The sequence below is a fragment of the Rosa rugosa genome, chromosome 7, assembly GCF_958449725.1.
Source record: "Rosa rugosa chromosome 7, drRosRugo1.1, whole genome shotgun sequence".
NCBI classification, from domain to species: Eukaryota; Viridiplantae; Streptophyta; class Magnoliopsida; order Rosales; family Rosaceae; genus Rosa; species Rosa rugosa.
The window spans coordinates 11,869,414-11,893,332 of record NC_084826.1 but is presented as its reverse complement, the minus strand read 5'-3'; the positions used below and the strand labels follow the sequence as shown (position 1 = coordinate 11,893,332).

General features: G+C 38.5%; 4 protein-coding genes across 4 annotated transcripts; 2 read left to right on the top strand and 2 right to left on the bottom strand.

Moving 5' to 3' along the window:
- Positions 1-5,641: 5,641 nt before the first annotated feature.
- On the top strand, positions 5,642-6,979 carry LOC133722838 (uncharacterized). Its single transcript, XM_062149703.1, has one exon. It carries the CDS (start codon positions 5,642-5,644, stop codon positions 6,977-6,979), a length of 1,338 nt encoding a protein of 445 aa, XP_062005687.1.
- Positions 6,980-7,244: 265 nt separating this feature from the next.
- Positions 7,245-8,327, bottom strand: LOC133722837 (uncharacterized). Its single transcript, XM_062149702.1, has 2 exons — positions 7,977-8,327; positions 7,245-7,847 (listed from the first exon to the last, which is right to left on the bottom strand). The coding sequence occupies exons 1-2, from the start codon at positions 8,265-8,267 to the stop codon at positions 7,245-7,247; spliced, it is 894 nt and encodes a 297-aa protein (XP_062005686.1). The 5' UTR covers positions 8,268-8,327.
- Positions 8,328-14,514: 6,187 nt separating this feature from the next.
- LOC133722230 (uncharacterized) lies at positions 14,515-15,460 on the top strand. The gene has a single exon (XM_062149057.1). It carries the CDS (start codon positions 14,882-14,884, stop codon positions 15,353-15,355), a length of 474 nt encoding a protein of 157 aa, XP_062005041.1. The 5' UTR covers positions 14,515-14,881; the 3' UTR covers positions 15,356-15,460.
- A 3,748-nt stretch (positions 15,461-19,208) lies between these two features.
- Positions 19,209-20,891, bottom strand: LOC133720744 (protein CANDIDATE G-PROTEIN COUPLED RECEPTOR 7-like). Its single transcript, XM_062147206.1, has one exon. It carries the CDS (start codon positions 20,801-20,803, stop codon positions 19,481-19,483), a length of 1,323 nt encoding a protein of 440 aa, XP_062003190.1. The 5' UTR covers positions 20,804-20,891; the 3' UTR covers positions 19,209-19,480.
- Positions 20,892-23,919: the final 3,028 nt, after the last annotated feature.

Below are 23,919 nucleotides of genomic sequence, written 5' to 3'. Positions count from 1 at the left end.
CCTGGCCCGCATAAAAGCCCACAAAGCCCTCCTCGGTGGGTAGAGGGCCGGGTTCGGTGGGTAGAGGCCCGTAAAAGCCCGCCCGGCCCGACCCGTAAATACTCGACTCGTAAGCCGCAAATTAAATACTATACAATATGTAGTCAATTATATATACTATATATATAAACACACACACACACACACACACACACACATATATAGATATATAGACACACACACACACATATATAGATATATAGACACACACACATATATAGATATATAGACACACACACACACATATATAGATATATAGACACACACATGTGTGTGTGTGTGTATGCATGTATTATCTAATATCAAGGTTCGAAAAATCGCTAGGCGCTAGTCGGGGGGTGGCCAAGCGACTAGCGCCTAGGCGATTTTATATATTTTTTATTTTTATAGCATTTAATTATATAATTAAGGATATATAAAATGTATTCAAGCATATTGCATTATTATTTTACTTCTTTATGAAACTAATTCTAGCTTAAACTGAGTTTATATATTATAATGGTTGATTATATACTGAATTATTGATGACTGTTGGGCTAGCTTAAGTCGGATATAATTAATAATGGTAGTTTCATACTTTCATAAATGATTAAATAAACCATTTAGGGGATAATTCTAACTTCTGTCGTTTCCAACCAGCCACCATTTTTATCTTCCTCTTTGTTAATACAATAATACTTAATATCAAACATCAGCCAGCTTTCATTGACTATTTTATCTTCCCAGAAAGATCAAGTCTTTCAAGCAGCAGTTCCCTTTTTCATGACCGCCTTGAAGAATCAAATAGCATCATTGAAAAATAGTCAAAATACCCAGATCGAGTTCCACATATCATAGAACTTTCTATGGAAAATGCTCAGATTGAGTTCCAAGCCAGTTATCGTTGAACAACATTGGATTATACCCAAATCGAGTTGCCAAAATTTACTACCCAGATCGAAGTCTCGACTCTCGATCAATTTTAGATTTTCAGGTCACAAATCCTCTCTAGATCTCTCTCTGTATCAATCTTATATTAATTTGTGAGCAGGTGATGAGCAAATTTGAATCCAGTTTTTTATATTAATTTGTGTTTGGTGGTACTTTAGATCCTCTGGATCATTATAAGTTAGCGTTTTGTGTACGACAGATATGGGGCATCCAGTCGGTGAATCTTTTTCGGGTTGACCACATGATCACTCGCGTCTCTTTTTTACTTTTTGTACAAATTAACCTTTTACTTATTTTGGAAGAAATATGTATCACGAGAATTTTGTCTAGCAAATTCTCAGTTTCTTTTGGAAAATTATTGTGTCACGGACTACTTGTATTATAGTTTAGGATAATGTAATTGATCCACGTACATTAGAAGTATTTGTTGTTAATTTGTGCTTCACTCTGCCTACATGATGATATATTATTGGACTGAACCACCACTTAACTTGTCACATGGTATTCTTTTTTTTTTTGAGATTATTGTCACATGGTATATTCAGAGAGACTGAGATCGTGAATAACTCTACTCTCACTTTAACCGCTCTTTTTTTTTTTTTTTTTTTTTTTTCCCGCACTTCTATATGTCATCAATAATAAGTACAAAAGCAGAAGGTTCATAGCACAAGGGTTCATTCTATAATCAAGTACTAAAGTTTAAAGTAAGATTCATATATATGCGATTACTTGATAAACATTTCAAAATAGGTAAATTTCAAATACGCACAATCGCATGAGAATCATTCAGAAACAGATAAAGTTCAAATATGCGTGCAGTCACTTGCAAATTACTCAAAAACAGATAATGTTCAAATACGTGCAATCACTTGCAATTCATACAAGAGCAAGAGGTTGGCCAGTTGGGAGGTTGACAAAAAAGATGCCACCCCATACGAATACCAATCAAACTTGATATAATATTTCAAAAGAAATACCACCTCGTATGAATATTCTTCAAACTCGATATATGCTTTATATGAATAGATATCAAATTAAAAATTGTTGATAATCATTCTCAGCGCTTAAAAGCCATAATTCTATAGTTGACTATGGCTTCTCATCCTCAAGCTTGTAATTTTCTTCTTGAAACATCCCCATCTCAAATTTTCAATAATGTTAGTGGGGGAGGAATCGTTCACGCAATCTAGCTTTTTTCCGAGTCATTGATCAAGACAGAGTCGTGACTGGTGACCATGACTAACTTTAGACTCGAGACCTTGACACCTTGATTCCAATGGCAGCAGATCTTTCCTTTAAAGGTATAAAGTATGTGGAATTGGAAAACTTAATCGAAAGGCTGACATCGGACTCTGAACTGGAAACTTCCAGGAAGCTCACCAAAGTGAAAGAGAAAGAAGAAAAGAGGGTTTTAATTTTTTTTCCAGTGCACGTTAGGTTGAATATGACTATCCAATTGAGGTGGTTAATTGGTGGTTAGTTGAATGACGATGCGTGTTCCCCAGTGCATCACAAATCGTGAATTAACAGGGTGGACCAAAACGCCTCCTTGTTCTATTGCAGGGGCCAAGACGCATTTGCACATAGGCGGCCAATTTCATATTCTAGCATTAAGGATGAGTCATACTTTAATTTTTGGGAAAATTTCGCAAACAGTACACCAAGTAAATGCCACTAATAATTCTTATACATAAAGTTCCAAACCAAACATTTCGGTACACGAAATCTGAAACTCGACCCACTATCAGTACACGACGTCAATTTTTGACACCAAAATGTCCATTATGCCCTCAGTTCTTTTTTTTTTTAATAAATTTTTTTTTTCTGTTATTTTTTTTTCTTCGTTTTTTCTGTTATTTTTTTCTATTATTTTTTTTTCCTTCATTTTTTCTGTTATTTTTTTTTCCTTCATTTTTTCTGTTATTTTTTTCTATTATTTTTTTTTCCTTCTTTTTTTCTATTATTTTTTTTCCTTCATTTTTTCTGTTATTTTTTTCTATTATTTTTTTTCCTTAATTTTTTCTGTTATTTTTTTTTTCTTCCTTCGTTTTTTTTCCCCTTCGTTTTTATCTCTTTCTTTCTTTTCACATAACTAAATATTTGCTGAGTTACAAATATAAGCTGTAGGACCATAAATCTCACCAATTGGAGGGCAAGGGCGGCATTGGAAGCGAGGGAGTGAGCGTGGAGGTGAGGAAGGCGGCGTTGGAAGCGAGGGAGTTAGCCCGGAAGAAGGAAGAAGAAAGAGATAAAAACGAAGGAAAAAAAAAACAGAAAAAAAGAAGGAAAAAAAATAATAGAAAAAAATAACAGAAAAAAAAAAAAGAAGGAAAAAAAAAATAACAGAAAAAAAAGAAGGAAAAAAAATAATAGAAAAAAATAACAGAAAAAACGAAGGAAAAAAAATAACAGAAAAAAAGAAGGAAAAAAAATAATAGAAAAAAATAACAGAAAAAAAAAATTATTAAAAAAAAAAACTGAGGGCATAATGGACATTTTGGTGTCAAAAATTGACGTCGTGTACTAATAGTGGGTCGAGTTTCAGATTTCGTGTACCAAAATGTTTGGTTTGGAACTTTATGTATAAGAATTATTAGTGGCCTTTACTTGGTGTACTGTTTGCGAAATTTTCCCTTAATTTTTTGTTGAAAATATAGATGAGTCATAAAGAAAGAAAACCATTTTGTTAACAGCCATGCACTTTTAACATTTTTATAGATTTTTTCCTGTGTAATCTTTACCAGCATCTCATACAATGAAAATATAGTCAAGTACAATTCGTACAATTCGTACAATTCAATCCTTGTATTGAAGATTACGTTACTAAAGTTGGCAAAACAAGCGTGTTGTCTATCATTTACTGACCGTACATAATTCATCAATAACATCATAAGACCTTATTTTTGTCATAGCAAAAAAGTCATCAATATTTGCATCGTAAAGTATCTAATTAGGGTTTCCGAAACGATGATTGTTTTATGTAGTATGACCATCTATAAAAAGTTATGAACTTCGCTAATCACATTCTCAATCTTGTTGTTTATATTTGTCAATCTATCATCGTATAAGTTAAATTTATGCACAAAAAAAGATTGTTAGTTTGATATACATTGTTGGTTCATTCTCTGTCAGTTTAAATTTTTAAATCAGAGGTTATTTTGATTATAAATATAATATCAAGGTGTGATGATGGAAAATCTAAGCATCTTTGTTCCTATGCATACATGCAAAACAGATAGAGCTAGAGTAAAAAACAATTTGTACATATTTGATGTACAAATTAGATAGTGCGCTTAAAAGAGATAGAGATAGAGTAAAAAAAAAAAAAACAATTTGTACATACTTGATGTACAAATTAGGTAGACCGAGCACTCGTGGATCGTCAAAAAAAAAAAAAAAAGCACTCGTGAATCTCCAACAAGCTGGCTCCCCAGTTTTCACAGCTGTGCATGTCGTTCTTGGTTTCGATGATGATATCGATTGAGAAAACAAGATCGATCACAGAAACAGCTACAATTATATATGACAGATTTGGCTGGTTATGTAGTACGCCCCGCCCTTCTTCACATGTTCGTTCTTTCATGCTATTCAAAACGTGATTCCTTCGCTAAAAACACTATTCAAATACAGAGATTATAATTACTACTCATTCTGATAATCTGATTGGATCCATGCAAACCCTAATATATAAAATCATTTCATATCAGTAGTCTCACAGCTCGATGAGAAGGTACCTTCCTTGTACTGCTTTCCATTTCTTTGTTTAATCTTTATAAGTAGAAATTAGAACTGTGATCGAGAACTGGAAGTAACCAGGAAGTAACCAGGAAGCAAATATATACTGGATTTGGGATGGAGTAGGAACACAGCTAAACGAAATAAGATAGATTAATATAGGGATGCTCGTGTCGCTGTCGGTTGTTGTTTTGGAGACGGAGATATATTCCAAAGTTCCAAGCATATACTTTAAAGTTAGGATGAGACCCAAGAAATCACTGTTGGGTAGAACATATGACACATTAATTAGGGTTTCTGTTTTTATATACAGGAATGAGATGAGAGTCAATTGGAATGACTTATAAGAGCATCTCCAACAATAGAGTCATAAGCCAAAGCCATATGCAAAATTTGACTCCCCTAGTGTCATCACTATTCATTCAATTTTTCCATCTCCAACCATGTTTAGTCATAAGCCAAAGTCATTTAATAAATTAATCATTTTAGAGAATTAATTAACTACAATATGAATTTATATATCATACATAATTATGTTATATAATATATCGTCATTAATTGATTAAAAAAAATTATTTATTTATTTTTGGGAATCTATATATTCGTGCCACGTGTCAATGCTATTCGGATCCGATATCTTATCTCTATCTCGGTTGAGATTTTATTTATCCCGTGACAAGATAAGATTTTCTATCTCAACTTTATTACCGATTCTAGTGCCACGTGTCAGTCGTTGAAAGGCTGGTTAGATTACGTTTTTGATTTTTATCTGCCACGTGTCGTATCCTATCTTCAGATATCCTTTTCCAACCCTCCATAAATACGGAGTCATTCACTCCATCATAGCTCACCAATTCACAAACACATCTATTCTCATATCAGAAGCTTAGAAATTCTGAACTTCCTTTTCAATTTATATTTTTGGTTCCTTGTTGCAATGAATAGGTTACGGAAATTGCTGATGCAAGAGGAAGAAGATGCCATTACAAGAAATCGTCAAAGAGCCCTGGTGATGCAGGCAGCTTCCTCTCATATCTTGAGGATCCAAGAGGAAGAATCACAGTGGGGTGGTTCACAGGCCGGGCGCCAGTACATCGCAAGAGATCGAGAAGCTATGGATCGACGATTGAAAGCTCTATACTTCACTTCGCCGTGCAGGTTCCAGGGCGATATATTTCGCAGAAGGTACAGAATGCGACCTCATGTGTTTGACCAAATGATGCATGATGTCGCCAACCACGATCCGTACTTCGTGCAAACTGATGATGCCTCCGGCAGAGTTGGTTTGTCTACCGAACAAAAGCTGACTTGTGCTATGAGGATGCTTGCTTACGGGCTTCCGGCTGACCTGTGTGATGAGTTTCTAGACGTAGCTGAATCTACAGCTTTGGAGATCTTGTCGCACTTTACTAGAGCAATCTGGAATGTGTACCACGATCATTACCTTCGTCGACCAACTCCGGCAGATTTGCAGCGGTTGCTCAATGTTGCTGAGAAAAGGGGGTTCCCCGGAATGGTGGGAAGTCTCGATTGTATGCACTGGCAGTGGAAAAACTGCCCATCCTCATGGCAAGGGCACTTCACTGGTTATAAGGGAAAACCCACAATCATTCTGGAGGCGGTCGCATCATACGATGCTTGGATTTGGCACGCCTATTTCGGACTTCCAGGTTCGCTTAATGATATTAATGTACTTGGAATGTCTCCATTATTCAACGAAATATGCACAGGTGAGGCTCCTCGAGTTTCGTACTATGTAGGTGATAGAGAATATGGCCAATGCTACTACCTAGTCGATGGGATCTACCCTAAATGGGGATCTTTTGTGAAAGCAATTAGAAATCCAATTACTCCAGAGCAAGCTCATTTTACAAAGATGCAGGAGTCATACAGAAAAGACGTGGAGAGGGCTTTTGGCATTCTCCAAGCTCGTTTTGCAATAGTAAGAGGACCCGCCCGTGGATGGGATAGGGAGGATCTATCATACATCATGATGACCTGCATTATTTTGCACAACATGATTGTCGATGATGAGCGTGAAGAAGATGAAGAGTCGCCTTTTGACCCCGATGATATCCCCACCAGACCAAGGAAAGCACAAATATATGAGAGGTATGAGGATGATCATGAGGTTGAGTGCAACCGTCCTGAACTTGAGGAGTTCATGACCCGTTACCAGGGGGTTCGATGCCCAATTGTGCATAGAGTCCTTCAAGGAGATTTGGTTAATCACCTCTGGAACATGAAGTTGCAAGCAGAGCGGAACCGCAGATGAAGAGATTGTATTTTCACGCTTTCAATAATTGGCAATGTGGCCATTGTGTGGTTTGATTGTTTGTGTGTTTATGCTTTGTAATGTTGTGTGGTTTTATTTTATTGTCAGTGTGTTTATGCTTTTGTAATGCAGTGTGTTTTATTGTTATGAATAAAAGTGAGATAAAAACAAGTTTTTGTTTTTATTTGTTAACTATAAAATATAGCAACAATTTTATTTCATAATTGAAAAACATAAGTGAAAAAGTACAACCAATAAAATATTTCTAATTTCTCCCCATCCATTGAGTCTCTTGAACTGGCACGTAGAGGTCCAAGTTAGAGTCATTTTCACTATGTGGTGTATTTTCTTCTGCAGAAAAGGAGGGTTGACGAAATGCACTAGCACTAGAGCTTTGTTCCTCCCTCTCAATAATCTGTGCTTGCTTCCTCTCCCAATAACTCCTTTTTTTGGGTGTGAAAATTGACGGATCCACTTTCATTGTGCGAGCATCATCCGCGTGCTGCTCAGCTAATTTAGTCTCCTCCCTGAGTCGCAGCCTGTATTCGAGATCGCGCTCTCCTTGGTCTGCAATCCTTTGCATTTGCAATAAGAGTTCACCTGTTTCGTCTTGCCTGGATTTTTTCTTAGCAGCCTTTTGAGCTTTTTGACCTGGGGGGCGTGCATGCACATTTGAAGAGCTTGGGGACTCACTCGCGGGAGTGCCGTCATCCTCTAAGTTGATAGAGGTAGGAAAACTTGAGCTACCGACATTCATGCCCGGAGGATTGCTAAACTTTTTTGTATCCTTTAATATTGGCCAACAATGCTCAAACGCAAACTCCTCTCCTTTAGCTAAGGTACGATAGATTGACTTAGCTTGTAATATCTATAAATAAGAAGATATTAATCATGTACTATATATATTTATACGAAAGTTAATATACATAACATGTTAAAATAACGGTAAAATTAATTTTAAAAATAAGAATAAAACGTCAAGAATAAGGAGGGTTACCTCGTCGGTGGCATTATCACCACTTCCTCGAAGAAGTGCCGCTTTGTTAAGAGCTTGACGCCATCGAGCGCATGCCGGTCTAATCTTTTTCCAACGACCGTCACACCCTCCTCCCAATCTAACCACGCCTCCGGCAGGCTTGCAAGTCTCGTATACTTCATGTATACGCTCCCACAATTTTTTTTTCTCTTGACTAGTACCATTAGAGCCGTCTTCACCAACGGTAACTACAGCTATGCACAAGGCTATATCTTCGGCGTCCTTCCAACACTCTTGTCTTGGGTTAGGCATCTTCTAAAAAAATTGAAAGCTAGCTAGATGAAGAACAATGGTGAAAAAGAATGAAATTTGGAGGAGATTGGAGATGTTTTGGTGTGAAAATTTATGAAGAAGAGGGTTGGTATTTATAGAATTTGTTAAAGTTACTGTTCCAACGGGCAAAAAATATTTTCCTGATTTTTTAGAAAATTTTCTCCTATTTTTTCAATTTTTTTTGGGTTTAAAACACATTTACTTTATTATTGACCGTTGATTTTAATCTATACAATTTTTTGAACCGTCAGATTAGATATTCAGTATATATATATATTAACTTTTTATGTTTAGAAAGATTTAATCTGGGCCTTTCATTTTAAATAGAATTAATGAAGTTGAATCTGGGCCGTTAGATTTCTTACCGTTGGAGAGATTGTTGCCCGTTCTGCGCTGCTGGGCCCCATGTGTCGGCTGCTTCTCAGCGCGTGTCTCGCGCGTCAGCCACTGCGGAGCCGTTTTTTTGTCGTCATGCGGGAGTGGCTTCTGTCTTCTCCCTCTGGCGCGTCGCACTCTTCAGCTGCGCATGCAGCACATGCAGGCGGGGCCCGCCTCTTCTCTTCCCTCCCCCATTTGGCTTTCGTTCTTCAATGTTGAGTCATTTTGACTCGGCTTATAGCTCAAAAGCCAAAATGGCTACACTTGCAGAATGGTTGGAGACGTCCCCCACAAAAGCCAAAGCCAAAATGGCTTATGACTCCAACCGTTGGAGTTGCTCTAATAACGAAGTTGAATTTAGAAATGGTTGCAGCTGAGGGAGGTGAGGATGGGGAATGCCCAGCAAAAGACCAAAATCAGTGACTTGGAACTTGGAAGGAAGAAGAGCTAAAGGGTTGTTGGTAGTGGAGTTGTTGGTGGTGACTCATAAAGACCCATCTTTTTTTTTTTTTTTTGGCAAAGAAATGAAACCCATCTAGACAAGTAGATATTGTCACAAGAGGTTGGTGCTTGCTTCTTACACTTGAAGGGTCGATAGTCTCCTCTTGAATGGTGAAAAAAAAAAATCTCATAATTAATGGGTATTTTGTAAGTAAGTATTTATCAAATTGAGTATTAGGTTTTCAACTTTATTTCTTTATAACATATATAAACGAAAAGCGAGTGCTGATGATTGCCAGTTATTGATGTATATAAGCATATACTCAGTCATCCATACACACATCATTTCAAAACAAACTTCAAAAGTTGTGGGAGTTGCATATACTAACTAGAGTTCGTCTACAGTACATTATGTATAGATACATGAAGTATATTAGTTTGAGACAAATGTAGAGTAGCTTCATGCATAGGTTGATTAGTTTAGCCTAATTTCGATTTAGTCTACAACTATAAGGAGCTTGTCTAGTAATAAAAAGTTAGTTTACATTTAAGGGGAAATTTCATTTTACCTCCATGATTTTTATACCATAAATCACTTGTGCCCCTACATTCCTAATTTTTATCACGGATGTCCCCATACTTACCAATTTCAATAAATTGTTTCCAATTCTGTGGTCCCGGAGTACCATGTGGCACTACCATGTGGTGGTTCCAACCAATAATTAAATAATATTACTCGAATTTGGTGGGACCATGCAGAGAGGTGAAAAAAAAATAGATTAAGAGACTAATAAGAAATAACTACAATTCATATGAGCTAATATTATTACCCCAAACCACCACGTGTATTACTGTCTGGGACCATGTTATGATTTCCCCTATTTTGTAATATATTTTAGAATCTCTTCATTTACAATATAATTGTTTGGACCCAAAATGAACATTTTGGCCTGACAAGGCATGTGTTGGAGAAATTGAGCTAATGTCAGTGGCTCAAGCTATATATTGTCGACAAGCTCGAAATATATATTTAGAGGCTAAATAAAGCCTACTATGGAAGCATGGAAGCATGAAAAGTTAACTTTAACACATTTTCCTACTTTGGCTAGGAGAAACCGAGCTAAACAAGGAAGGAGGGGCGTCCGCCTGACCAAATGAACTTGGAATGAGCTGAAACTCTGCAGATCCATTCTAGACAGCCCAAGGATCATTTCTTATGAAGAGTGCCAGAGATATTTTTGAGTGGAAGGCCTTCAAACAATTAGTCCAATTTTCTACAGAAGCAAAACTGGAAAACTTGACCTGTAAGAGGTCCAGCAGCATTTCCAGCCCAACCGCATGGAATAAAGCTCTGAAAATTTGTCAGGATGATCTACACTCATAGTGGAACATTTTTTATGAATAAGTCGAATGCTCATTCTGAAGTCTTGTTGGAGAAATAATTGAAGGAATAAAGGGGTAGAAACTGACCTAAAACCAGCTCAATATTCACATGTTCATGTTTCCTACCCACATGAAGAAAGCTAGATGCTTTTCTTTTTTTCCTTGGATATATTTTTCTACTACAATCTCTTTAATAGATCATCATCACTTCCATGTTTCTACACCTTCATGCTTTGCTTTCATTTCATCATTTCTCTATCTTTTCCATATTTTACAAATCACTTTCATACTCCACTTTCATTATTTTTCTTCCACTCATCATTTCACTCTTCTTTTTCTTCCCTATATAAACATCTTCTCCTCTCATTCTAAAACACACATTCACATTCAACAACAACATCTCTAAGATGATCTAAGTTCTCTCTAGAGCAAACCTCTCTAAGAGCAACTCCTCTCCTTCTCTTTCTCTTACCGGTGATCACACTCCTAGTCCTAGTCTTCTCAGAAGCCGACTTTCAGTGCCACCAAACCCTCTGTCAACGTGCTTCGGTCCTAGTCTCCTCGGGAGCCGACGGTAGTGACGCGACCACAACGGTTACAGAACCAGCCAAGCAAGGGTAACGCCCTAGCAACCCAGCCAAGCTAAAGTCACGCTTTAGCAAGATCTCAATACTTCCCGGTGATTTCGCTCTGCTCAATCTGCAATATTGAGTATCGACTTGTGAACAAGAAGAAACTTCAACAAAGTCCTCACCACGAGGCACAAAGAATCCCACGGCGAGGTTGGTGCTCTCCTCGTATACAATCGCTTGATAGAAGTCAGGTCAAGGGACACCCCCGACGACCGCACCCGAACGGTGTTGGCACGCCCGCGCAAGAAAAGAGACTGTTGACCAGCTGCAGCAAAATTGGAGCCAAACAATAATTTTGCATCTCACGTTAATGAATCATCATCCTACAAAGGAGCAATTAGAGTCACGTATTGAATTTACAAAATAATTGATAAAAAAACTAATAATTAGATAAGATTGATTATATATAGAGAGTATATGAGACGTTTGATTAAATTAGAAGTGTATGACACAACTAATTTAAGATATAATGATCAGAGATGTAAAATGAAATTAACCGTTAATATTTTTAACTGTAACAACAATCTTCAATCAGAAGACAAGACTTGAAACACAGTTTGTTACAACAGTTAAAAGAGATGGAATCTGATTCTGGGTTTGACTAGTCCTAGTGGAGGGAGCACCATGAGTCGACCTCAGAAATGGAGGGCCACTGAGAATAATTAAAACTCTCTCTCACCTTTGGATGGTCATGGTTCAGTCAAACCAGTAAACCGGAGACTCTACTTTGGATGAGAGTAACTAGAGGCCGGGAGCCATTAAATCTCTCACCTTGGACGATTCTATGTGGGGGACACTGGAAGAGTGGAAGCCCTTTTGTCCTCCCCAACATGTGTCCTAACATGGCATCGAGTCAAATAATAGATCATGGATTTGACATATGCCATACGATGCTGTCTCTAAAAAGTAGCACGTACGCTGCTTCTATCTGCCTCTGCTTCTTTCAATTCGGTTCAGATACATACGTTGATGATTGATTTCAGAAGTGTATTTATGAGCGTCATTTTTGCAGGCTCGGCCTCTTCTGCAAAATACTGAAGACATAGCTGAATGATTCAGGTGTAGAATCATGGATTTTAAGGAAAGGCTGGGTAACAAATCTGGGCCGAACAATGCAGCACAAATTCCAATAACTGTAAACACAAAACTTTAGCTGTACGGTAGAACCATTGGGCTTTGGCTATTAGCCTGGTTTCTGGTCACTGGGAAACAATAGGAACTAGGATATTGGATTTACTCGAATAAGGAAATGATTGGTACTTAGTAGTCATGGTCAGCCATGTATCCCTTCTGCAGTCAAGTTTTCAAGGAATCAAACAAAGAAAATTTCTAATTTTGGTTGGCTTAATTAGTTAAAGAGTTGTTTAATAAATAAGTTTAACGTTGTTTATAAAAGTTGATAAGAGACAGTTTTCAGAAAATAAAAGTTACAGTTCACGAAACCTTATATAGTCCGATATGCAGGGGCGGATCTACTATATGGTACGACGGGTCCGCCCCCCCCCCCCCCCAACCAAACAAAGAAATATATTTTAAGAAACAAAGCATTAGTTTTGGTTTTCTAATGACGTTTGATTGGTCTAATTTACATAATTTAATAGTAATGTAATGTGAATTACTCAATTCCTTTAATGAAATTGTTGGCAAGGTATTAAATTCATATTTACGATATTTAAATTTTATTACTCGACCCCCCAAGCTTCAAATCCTAGTTCCGCCACTGCCAATATGCTTTTAGAATCTGTAATAGTAGTTCATATCCTATCGTGAATTGTTTTGTCTTTGTAATTTTTGATTTATTTGTTAGAGATGGAGCCTCTTTGGCTTATTTCGGTCCTAGTTAAGTGTCAAACTCTTGTTTCAAGGCAAAGTTTTCAATGAAGCCGATATGAGCCCCTTGAGTATTGGACGATAGAAACAAAGAAACAAAAAAAACACTTATGATGGAGCATCCGTTAGTGAGAAAATTCGGTTGCAATGGGCTACGTTATTCATCAGTGAGTTGTTCTTGTTGACAAAATGGCTTTGGAGGCTTAGGTTATCTTGGTTCCAATGGGCCTTGGACATATGTCGGTGTGGGCTAGAATTGCGATGAAGAACATATTTGGCATTTATTTGTGTGATAGGCCTTTTTGGATATGTATACGGGTTTCGAATGGCTTTTGGGATTGAACTTTGGAAAGCAGCCGCCTATGGATCCTACATTTTCGCCTTTTCGGTACTTCTTTAGGATCATTGCTTTTGAGAAGTTTATTTCTAGCTTCCATGTATATTTTGACTAGTTTCTCATTAGTTTACTCGTGTGATTACTTGTTGCGATGTAATTGTAGTTTGATACTCTTTTTGACAAGCAACTTAATGTGGGGAGTCATTATCGCTTCTAGAAATGAAACTAGACCTGTAAATGGACCGGATTTGGATAGGATCAACCTAAATCCAAATCCGTTTACTTAAAAAAAATTTTGATCCAAACCCGCTCCGTTAACCCGGCGGATCGTTGATAGCTCGATCCAAATCCGTATCCGCCGGGTTAACGGATACCCGATCCGCTAATCCAACCCGTTATAATTTCAAATATTTTTAAAATTTTAAATAGTAATATTAAATTTATATCATGATACTTCATAAGATATTAATAAAATATTAAAACAACATGAAAAGTATCACCAAAAGTAGAATTATATCATCAAAATTCTTAATGCTTCTTGGAATCTTGGGTGATAGACTGTCCCTTAGATTTCTGCAAAAAATTTGTATTAGAAATTCTTCATATTTTATATTTTTTAAAAATAATAATATATTAATAAAAAATAATATTTTATTATTAAAAAAACTGACCGGATCATTAACGGATCGGATCGACCTAGATCCGTATTTAATAGGTCGATCCGTATTTGATCCATTAAATAAACGGGTTAACGGACTCGGATCATTAACAGATCAACGGATCAAAACTTTCGATCCAAACCCGTCCAATAGTCACGGATTTGGAGCGGGTCCGGATCAAAATCCGGTCCATTTACAGGTCTAAATGAAACGCTTCCCATCCTCCTTCAAAACTCTATGACATATCTCCCAATAATGGAATAACTTCCATCCAAATGGGTTCTCATTCAGTGTATGTTGACGAGCAAAATTGGAAACTCCGGATTTTTCTTTTGGTAGTGTTGGATGTACGAGCAAATTCTTAGTGCATTATTCTTAGGAAGTATGAGAAAAGAGAGAATTTTTTCTTTCTTTTTTTCCTTGCTAGAATATGTGTAGAATGTATGATGAGAATGAAGTTAGTTGGTGGTGGCTGACAAAGATTAAGGTTTTCTAGAAAAACATCTAAGCCCATAATTAGTCCACACTGGTGTGAAGCAGGTAGAGGTTCCTTTAGGCCATCTACCTCTCATGCCCAACACCACAACACCATATCACAATGACACACCAATGCCACCAATCAAAAGAAGCAGTCATTACCAATTATGCCAAATCATTCCATACGCACTCCCATAATAACATGCTTAATTCCCCCACTACAAATTAAAACTAATCATCCAACCCCAAAATCACACACACAAAACCCATCTGGCCTTCTCTTCTCTTTCTCTTTTGCCTATCATCTATCTTTTCTTGCAATCTAAGTCTTACTGTACTTTATTTTCCTCTTCTGTTGGTCCAACTCATCATCCCCCCAATTTATAACACCACCCTAAAGCCTTCCTCACACAACCACTCTCTGTCTCTCTTAGCCTTTACTGCAGAACACAGAAAATGACCTCAGTTTGCATATCAAACTGTGTCAACGACACGCGCGATCCCCGCGTGCCGGTCCGGGCCACCTACGTCAACCTGTACAAGTGGCCTGAGTCGGACGCGGAGTTCGTGCGGTCGGTGAGCTCCAAAGGGCGGCGATCCAGTGCGGCGGGGATGCCGCATTGGCACCACCAACACCCTAGAGTGGTGGACAGCATATCATGCAGGCAAATGTACCTGAGGAGCTACACGTTCACGAGGAAAGAGACCGTGCCGGAGAAGACCCAGAAGTGCTTTGGCAGAGTCAAGGAGAAAATGGTAACTAACAACGATGAGAGGAAGAGGAAGAAGAAGAAGAAGAAGGGTAAGAAGAGTAAGTGTTTGGTTCTGAGGAAAGTGAAGGAGTTTTCAACTGCTGCTCTGTTTAGAATCTTTCAGAGGCTTTTGTCTTGTTCTGCTAGTGTAGATGTTGTGAATCATGATCAAGATTAAGTCATAAACTAGATTTTTTTCTTTTTCTTTTGTGGTGCTTTTGTTAATTTATAAGCCAGAGATGATGGTTGGTTTGTGCTTTAAATTTCTCTAATATGTGTCAAATTTGGTTCTGCAATATCTCTGTACTTGAATGTTCTTGGTTTAGAAAATTTCCATTTTCCTCTGTTTCTATGTTTTGTAGATGCAGAAAAGAAAAAGTACCCAGATGCCAAAAGAACAGTAATTTGGTTGTTGGGTTTTACCTACGTATTCTTTATTACTTCATCTTAGCTTTTGAGTACTTTGCATTTGATTATAGTGATTTGTCTTTTGGCTTTTGGCTTATCTGAATTGATAGTTTAGTTCATGATATAGACTAATAATAAAAACTAGTTTTAGCATATATAGGTAGCTTAACTAATTTCTAGTTGACTCATGAAAGCTTAACTAGCAGGGTTGTTGATTTTTGGTAAAAAATAGCTAAACTGCACAGGGTTAAAAGTTTCAGTCAACACAGAATGTTTCAAACCTTCATTTTCATAGCAGAGTAGGACTAGTTTTGGAGGGTTATTCTCATTTACAGAAATTGCTCATTGGTTTATATGAAAGCCTCCAATTGCTGCGCCTGAAAACTATACAGTAACACAGAGATTTTAGGCAGAAAGTATTTGCTAATTCTGGCTTTGGATTCTGTTGGGAGGGGAAGCTATGAAAAATTGAAAGGGACTGCTAGCACTTTTGGGTCAAAAAATAGTAGTATAGTTCTCTGTCTTATAGGAAAAGCCTGTAGTTACGGGTGAAAACTCCAATGATTCGGTGCCGACTAGGCAACAACTACAAGATAGAAGAAAAAACAAAGTTACTAAAATGAACAATGGACATTGGTGAATGAAATAATTGGGTTGGTGTCAAGAATATTGCAATCTTGGCTTGATGACTGTTCTCATTCTCATCCTCCTGCTGCAAATATTGGAATTTTGCGTTTCAAATAATAGGAAGAGCCACACATTAACAACCATCAACTTGCAACAAAAATTATCGAATTTTTTCGTGTACGTGATTGATTGACAGTTTAGTAACATAATGTGTCAGACTATCTATAAGAATAATTCCGAAATTGTAACAAATAGGGTTTATTATATGATGAAACCCAGCTTCATATGATAGCTAAGAGTGACAACTCCGGGCCCTGGGACAAAGAAATGAAAGATGTAATGATAATAGCCACCAAAGGCATTGGCTTTTGGCAATGGAGACTTGCACTCTAAGTCTCCAGGAAGTTAATGAATACGCCTGCTGCTAAAACTTGATTAATCCAATAGGGCTCATCAGTATCATCTGAAACTTGTAATCATTAGCAAAAGCTAGGGTTTATTGAGAGATATACTAAAGCCACAGTTTGCTTGGGGCCTTGTTCTTCCTTTTGCTAGCTTTGAAAGAAACCTGACCCTCTGGAAAAACAAGCACCTTCTTTTAGAATTTCAGTTATATACAAGTGCACAACGTCCTAGAGCCACATGTTGGCTTGGGGCCTTCTTCTTCCTTTTGCTTCCTTTCAGAACCCTGGCCCTCTGGAAAAACAAGTACCTTCTTTTAGTTTATGTTCAACGACCAGGAAGCCCAACCTTGAAGCTTCATAAAAGCTTAGTAACCTACCCACAAGGCTCCAGATCTAACTGTTTTATGTTTGTTTGACCCACCACGGCGAGTAATGTTATTGTACTACATTTACTGATTAATCTTCCACAGTAACATAGCACAAAGTTCACTAAGCAATGCCAGTAACACATTTACATATAGTTTTACTGTATTTCACCTCCTACAGTACTCGAGTAGACGAGTAGTGTTTAGCTTGGCATTGTCCTAGACTACCCATTATCTGTTTCTCAACAATTTTGATTGTTGCCGCATATTTGTCACATAATATTGCAATATTAGGTTTCCTCTTTGTTCTTAGGCGGACCTGGCACTTTGGAGCTTACTTTCATAGATATCGCATGCCCTGGTGGGTTGTTTGGTTGCATTGCTTCTCCGTGATTTGAACAGAACAACTAAATAAAAACCAGAGAAAGATGCAAAATGAATGAGAATCAAAATCTTTGCTTGAATTGTAGGAGGCAGTTACCAATTATGGCGCAGAGTGCCACAGAATTGGGGGACAAACCTAACCAAGATAGACTGTTCGATACAAAGCACAACTTCATGGTTCATTACAAAGCCATTATAGAATGTACCTTTTAATGCACCAGCTAACTCACTCATATTAGCTTGCATTTGTATGAGCACAAATAGAAAAAGAACAATGAAGAGTTAATGTTACTGCTAGTGTAAAGGTCAAATATCAATGCTACCATTATCATACAAAACAAATCAACCACCTGTGTGTACCAATTTTCAGTCACTATAAAGGATCATCAAATGCATTCAATAAAAAGTTACAACTGCCAGCAGCTCAATAGACCGTAAACACCAAATCATTGAGTTTGAAATTGAGGTATGCAGGGTGAAAAGCAGGAGCTTAAACAAAGAAAATATTTTCTAGCATCTGTTCTAAAATTTCTTTGCTCATGATTGAGAACAGTAAGTCTTTTCAAGGAGAGGACAGAGCAATAAGATGCAAAGAAACAGTAATAAAGCATGTACAAGCATATCAACCTTTCTGAAAAAAAAAATATATATATATAAGCAGTTTTCTAACAAAAAGAAAAATTATATAAAAGGAAACCCTGGCAAAATACATATAGATAGCCTGTGAACAGAAGCCATTGAAGAGAAAGGCCCAGAGAGCAGAACCTCTACACTTGATCATGGTAAGATCTGTTGAACAACTCTATCTGAATAGAGTACAAAGTTGCATAAAGATGAACACAACAGAAGCTGGTTCCTGACTCTGAATTATGACTCAGAGGTCGCAAAAAAAAAGATTAAAAATGTCCTAAATGATCAGTTGTTGCCTGTCTCAAGTTATCTTCTCTGAAATGGCATGCTTCCAGATTAGTTCCGGTTGAGCTTGAGGCAAGTCTTAGAGGTCAACAGAATTTGCTACTTTCTCAATCTTCTAAAACATATGGTAGCGGTAATCTTATGAACTTATCTTTTGCCTTTGGTAGTTTCCAACTAAGCTTGCTATTAACAGTTTAAACTTCTCTTTCATTAACTTTCCTAGTGCCTTGCGATCTTATTTTGTGTGTTTGGTAGTTCCAACTAAGCTTACCATTACCGGTCTTAAATACTCTCTTATTAATTTTCTCAGTGCCTTATGATCTTAGATTCTTATCTTGCGTGTTCAACTAAGCTTACTATTAACAATCTTAGCTACTTTCTTATTCATTTTCCTAATCAGGCTAAGGAAAAAGGTTGCTATTGGACTATATCAGAAATCAAAGCCTGTTCAGGCCAAAAAAGAATACAAGCCTGTAAACTGTTCTGACTTAAAATAGAAGCTCCAATATATTTTAAGCATCTTCAAGGGTATAATTACCATATTTCAGAGGAGATTAGCTCAATGAACATAGCATTAAGTTCACCATCATGACAAAATCATAATCAATCTTGCAATGTATGAGGAATTATCTCATACCTTGTAGTGATTACCATATTTCAGAGGAGATTTGCACAAAGAACATAGCATTAAGTTATCACCATCTTGACAAAATCATAAACAATCTTGCAATGTATGAGTGAATTTATCACACCTTCTACATAAAAGCTTAATTCTGATACTATTGTGCAAAACCATCAGCATTATGATTTACTTTTCTATTAGCAGACCTATATGAATGAAATAAATTACAACTGGCATAGTGTTACAGATCACATTATCGTGCACAAATAAGAATGTAAATGACATGACATTATTGTGCACAAATCATTATCAGAATTATGAATTGAAATCATTAGCAGCATTTAAAGATGAAAAATCCTAACAAACAAATACTACAAGGCATGGTATCTTAAAGCATCAACCTTCTTATACAAGTAATTTGAAAAATATTACAATTTGAAAGGTAAACAGAAGAGGCAACAGTAGTAGCAGCAGACCTGACCCAGCAACTCTATCCATATATCCGATACACGGAACTCAAAACATCGGCAGCATCATAGTCAATATAAAGGGGCATCACAAAATCAATTCTACCCAACTCAAAGCTCAAACTCTTCGTCCCTTAGAGCCATCTCCGCAGCCTCTTCTTCCTCGTCATCGAGAACAAAGTACTCGTTCCTCTCCACCGGCCTGAACATATAGAACATGACCATGTAAAACACAAGACTAGCAGTCTCCTCGGCGGCATTGCTCACCCACTGGTACTTATAGGCCGCAATTGTCCTAAGGGCAAAGACCACAATCCTTGTGAAGTACAAGTACCCAATAACCACGATGTAGAACTGCCTGAAAAGAGTCAACTTGGCCAAGTTCCTGGCCGCCTTGCCGTCGGTCTTGGATGTCTCCCTCAGAGACCTGATCGACCACACAATGGGGAAAATGATAGCACAGCAGCAAATGATATCAACCAACAAGAACACCTGGTTCCAGGTGACCCAATCTTTGATAAACGGCCCGGTCTCGCCGATCACAACCGAAGCCAAATTGGCCAAAACCTGGAGAGGGATCACAATCATCAACACCTTCTTCTCCCTCTCTTGCAGAAACGGCTTCAAGAAGGACCACCCGGTCCCGATCAAAACGATGACCGTGAACAAGAGAACCACACGCAGGAACTGGAAAATGTAGAAGAGCACATCCCAGCCGTGCGCGGTGCCGGTGACCTTGACGTAGTGCTTGTCCTCGGCGGCGGAGATCAGATTCAAGGCCTTCATGAGGAGGAGGCCGGCCATGAGGATGTGGATCCGGTGGGTGGAGCGCTTGTTGGTGTAGCAGATGTAGATCCAGAACCCTAGGAAGGCGAGGTAGGCGATGGAGAAGACGGAGAAGAGAGAAGGGAGGTGGGTGAGGCCGGCGGAGAGGTAGTCAGGGGAGCCGTCGGGGTCGAGATTGTAGACCGCGGTGTGGACGTCCATGGTGACGGTGGTCTCGGGCGCGCAGTTGGCGAAGAAGAGGCTGTACTCGTTGGGGGAGGAGACAGGGTAGGAGTGGTCGAAGGTGGAGCTCGGCGGCGGAGAGAGGGAGCGGAAGTCGAAGAGGTGGGTGATGTAGCGGGAGTCCAAGACGCAGAGCTGAGGGTTCTGCTGGATCTCGATGAGGACCTGGAGGAGGGACTCCTCGGAGAGGAGGAAGAAGCCGAGGCGGGAGGGGTCGGTGTCGGGGAGCTTGGAGGTGACGGAGACGGCGGAGACGCGGATGGAGACGTGGCCGGTGTGGGTGAAGCCGAATTTCTCGAAGAGGATCATGGGGCGGGTGTCGGAGGAGATGGTCAGGGACTTGATCTCCGCCGCGGCCAGGGAAGCCAGGGCCACCAGGACGACGGCGACGAAGACGAGGGGTAGTTTCGTCATTTTGCTCTTCATCGACGACGCGGAAGCCGAGGGAACCCGCTGGGTCAATGGGGAGGAAGGAGGAGAGAGATCGGAAGAGAAGAAGAAATTGGGATTTTGGGGACGAAGGAAGCAAAGTCTTTTAGCGTGGATTTTAAGATTTCTTTCGGTTTGACGATAATGACCTTCTCTCTGCTAGGCTTTTTTTGAGCTGGGCCTGGATGTACCTCAGGTCCAATTCATTGTTTGTGGGCTCAGACGGACGGCAGAGGCCTAAAAGGTCTTTTTACTCTTTTACTGAGAATCTAGGTAGATCATTCATGTATTTGCAAAACGTGAATCTTTATTACTCTCTGCTAGGCTTTATTTGAGCTGGGCCTAAAATATATACTAGATTTTGGTAAAGAGAGAGGGGGAGACGGAATCTCTTTCTCTTATATATTTGTTATACCGATTGTATTGCAAGAAGTCCTAACAGTTAATTGAAACGAATTGAAATTAACAATGCAGTTTAGGGCGGTTTTTTGTTTTCACAGTGTTATTTTATCCAATTCTAGTTTAAAATAATTCGGATACACTTGTCCAAACTTTTTTCGATTTGCATATATTGCATTGGAGCGTGAGCAATCGAAATGATAAATGTCTCCGGCATTTGTTTGGAAGTAACTATCAAATGAACCAAATACTTAAAATAATGGGGTAGTGTTGGATAAATGCATGCATAAGCCAAGAAGCATTGCATCCCTTGGATCTGATTGATATGTCAATATAGTTTTTTAGATCCCAAATGGTTCACTCTGAATGTGTCACCAACTCACCATGTGCTAATGTTGGAAATTTCGAAGTTACAGATCTACTACTGCAAGCAAAATCAAGGAAAAGTGGGCTTGCATATCTTGAATTGGACGTGGTTGATGCCTCAGGCCCAATTAGCTGTCTTTGGACTAAGAAGGCCTGAAAGCCCATAGTCTGGTCTCTATCGTTCACTAATTGATTGTAGGTAGAGGAACGTATATTCCGATATCTCAGAAGTCCAATTTTCCATTAATTCTTTTGTCTCACAATGTCACAAAGGCCCTTTATTCAGCACCGTAGGTGTCTACATCAATGTTCTTTTTGTTTTTGTTTTTATTTTTACAAAAAATGGATAATAAATAAATAACACTAAAGTGAAACCAATATAATTATATCGATACAAGTTTTGTAAACCGTCGATGTCACTTTCAGAATATTTTTCTCTTTTTGGCAACTGGTCTAGAGTCCAAGCTATGAGGTGAATTTTCATATTCTATTGTATATTTCTTTTCCGTTATCGAATATGAAAAAATTTATTCAAAAACAGGTGTGATATGCAATGGGTGGAAACATTTAAACATTCAAAAATTTATTCCGTGACCTCATCTATGCCCATCTACTCCATGCAAACAGCTCAACTTCCCATCCATTTATGCAAGAAACTTGATAAACTCAACAGAGATTTTCTGTGGGGTGACATCGCTGGTCATAAAAATGTTCACTTATCTAAGTGGGATACAGTTTGCAAACCAAAGGCTAAGGGTGGGCTTGGAATTAAAAAAACTAATGAGATGAACCAAGCTATGTTGGCTAAAGTGGGGTGGAGACTTCAACAACATGATCAAGGTTTGTGGGCTAAGGTTCTCAGTGCTAAATACCTGAAAACTTCTAGCCTTCTTGACCCAAACTACAAAAAACCTTCTGGTTCTTCAAGCACTTGGTCTGGTATTGTGTTTGGAGCATCTCTTCTAAGACGAGGTTTATCCTGGAGGATTGGTAATGGGGCTTCTACTCTTTTTTGGGGTGATAATTGGGCTGGTGTTGGTAAATTATCAAATCATGCCTTGAATGATGCAGATGTCAATCTCGACTTGAAAGTCCAAGATTTATGGAGTGGTAATGGTTGGGATATAAGTAAATTGCATACTTTACTGCCCAATGAAATTTTAGAGAGAATTATCAAGATCCCAGCCGGTATTTGGGGCGATCTTCCAGATAAGCAAATATGGTCCAATAGTTCATCTGGTGTGTTCACGGTTAAATCTGCCTATCAATTATTCTATTCTGATGAGTTGGTTATTGACTCTGTCTGGAAATTCATTTGGAAGCTAAAGATTCCTCCTAAGCTCCAATGTTTCTCTTGGATAGTTACTCAAGGAAGGCTACTCACCAACCTCCAAAGATTCAAAAGGAAAATTGCCCCTAACCCTCTATGTGCTCTATGCGGTAATGACGTTGAATCTATGCTACATCTACTAAGGGACTACCCTCGTGCTAACCAGGTTTGGAATGCTTTTATTATCCCTATTAGTGTGGCTCCTGCTTTCAATCTTGAGTGGGATGGCTGGCTTGCTGCTAACTTGCATTGTCATACCAGTTGCTATAATGTTTTAAGATGGAGCGAGCTATTTATTTATATCTGTTGGTACATTTGGAAATGGAGGAATAGTCTTATATTTGAGCCTTCCTTTGTTCTCCCAAGCAATTTTATGAATATCATCCTTTCTTATGCTTGGGATTGGCATAAAGCCAACCAAAATGCTCCCACAAAACTGCCTAGGCGGGTTGAACACCTTGCGTGGAGCAAACCAGACCAGGGTTGGTGCAAATTAAATGTTGACGGCACCAGATTTGGTCAAAGTGGAAGAATTGGTTGTGGAGGTGTAATTAGATGCAGTAATGGAGATTGGGTGCATGGCTTTACAGCTAATATTGGCGTTGGTCAAATTCTCGAAGCTGAGATGTGGGGTTTATACCTTGGTTTACAAATTGCTTCGGGAATAGGCATTAAAAATCTTATTGTTGAGTGCGACTCTGAAACTTTGATTAATTTGCTCCATAGTACCAGCTGCGATTTTCACCCTCTTGGAGCTTTTACTTGCAGTTGCAAACTCCTCTTAGATTCTTTTGATGAATCAAGGATTACACACATTTATAGAGAGAAGAATATGCTCGCTGATTGCCTTGCAAAGTTCAGTCTCTCTTTGGACCTCGGATATCATCTTTTTGCTGAAGTGCCGCCTGCTGCCATCTCTTCCATGTTAGATGATCTGAGTGGTACTTCCTGGCCACGTGCTATTTGTATTCGCCCTTTGGGCTAGCTAGCTTTCTTCCTTTTCCTTGTTGCTGGGTTT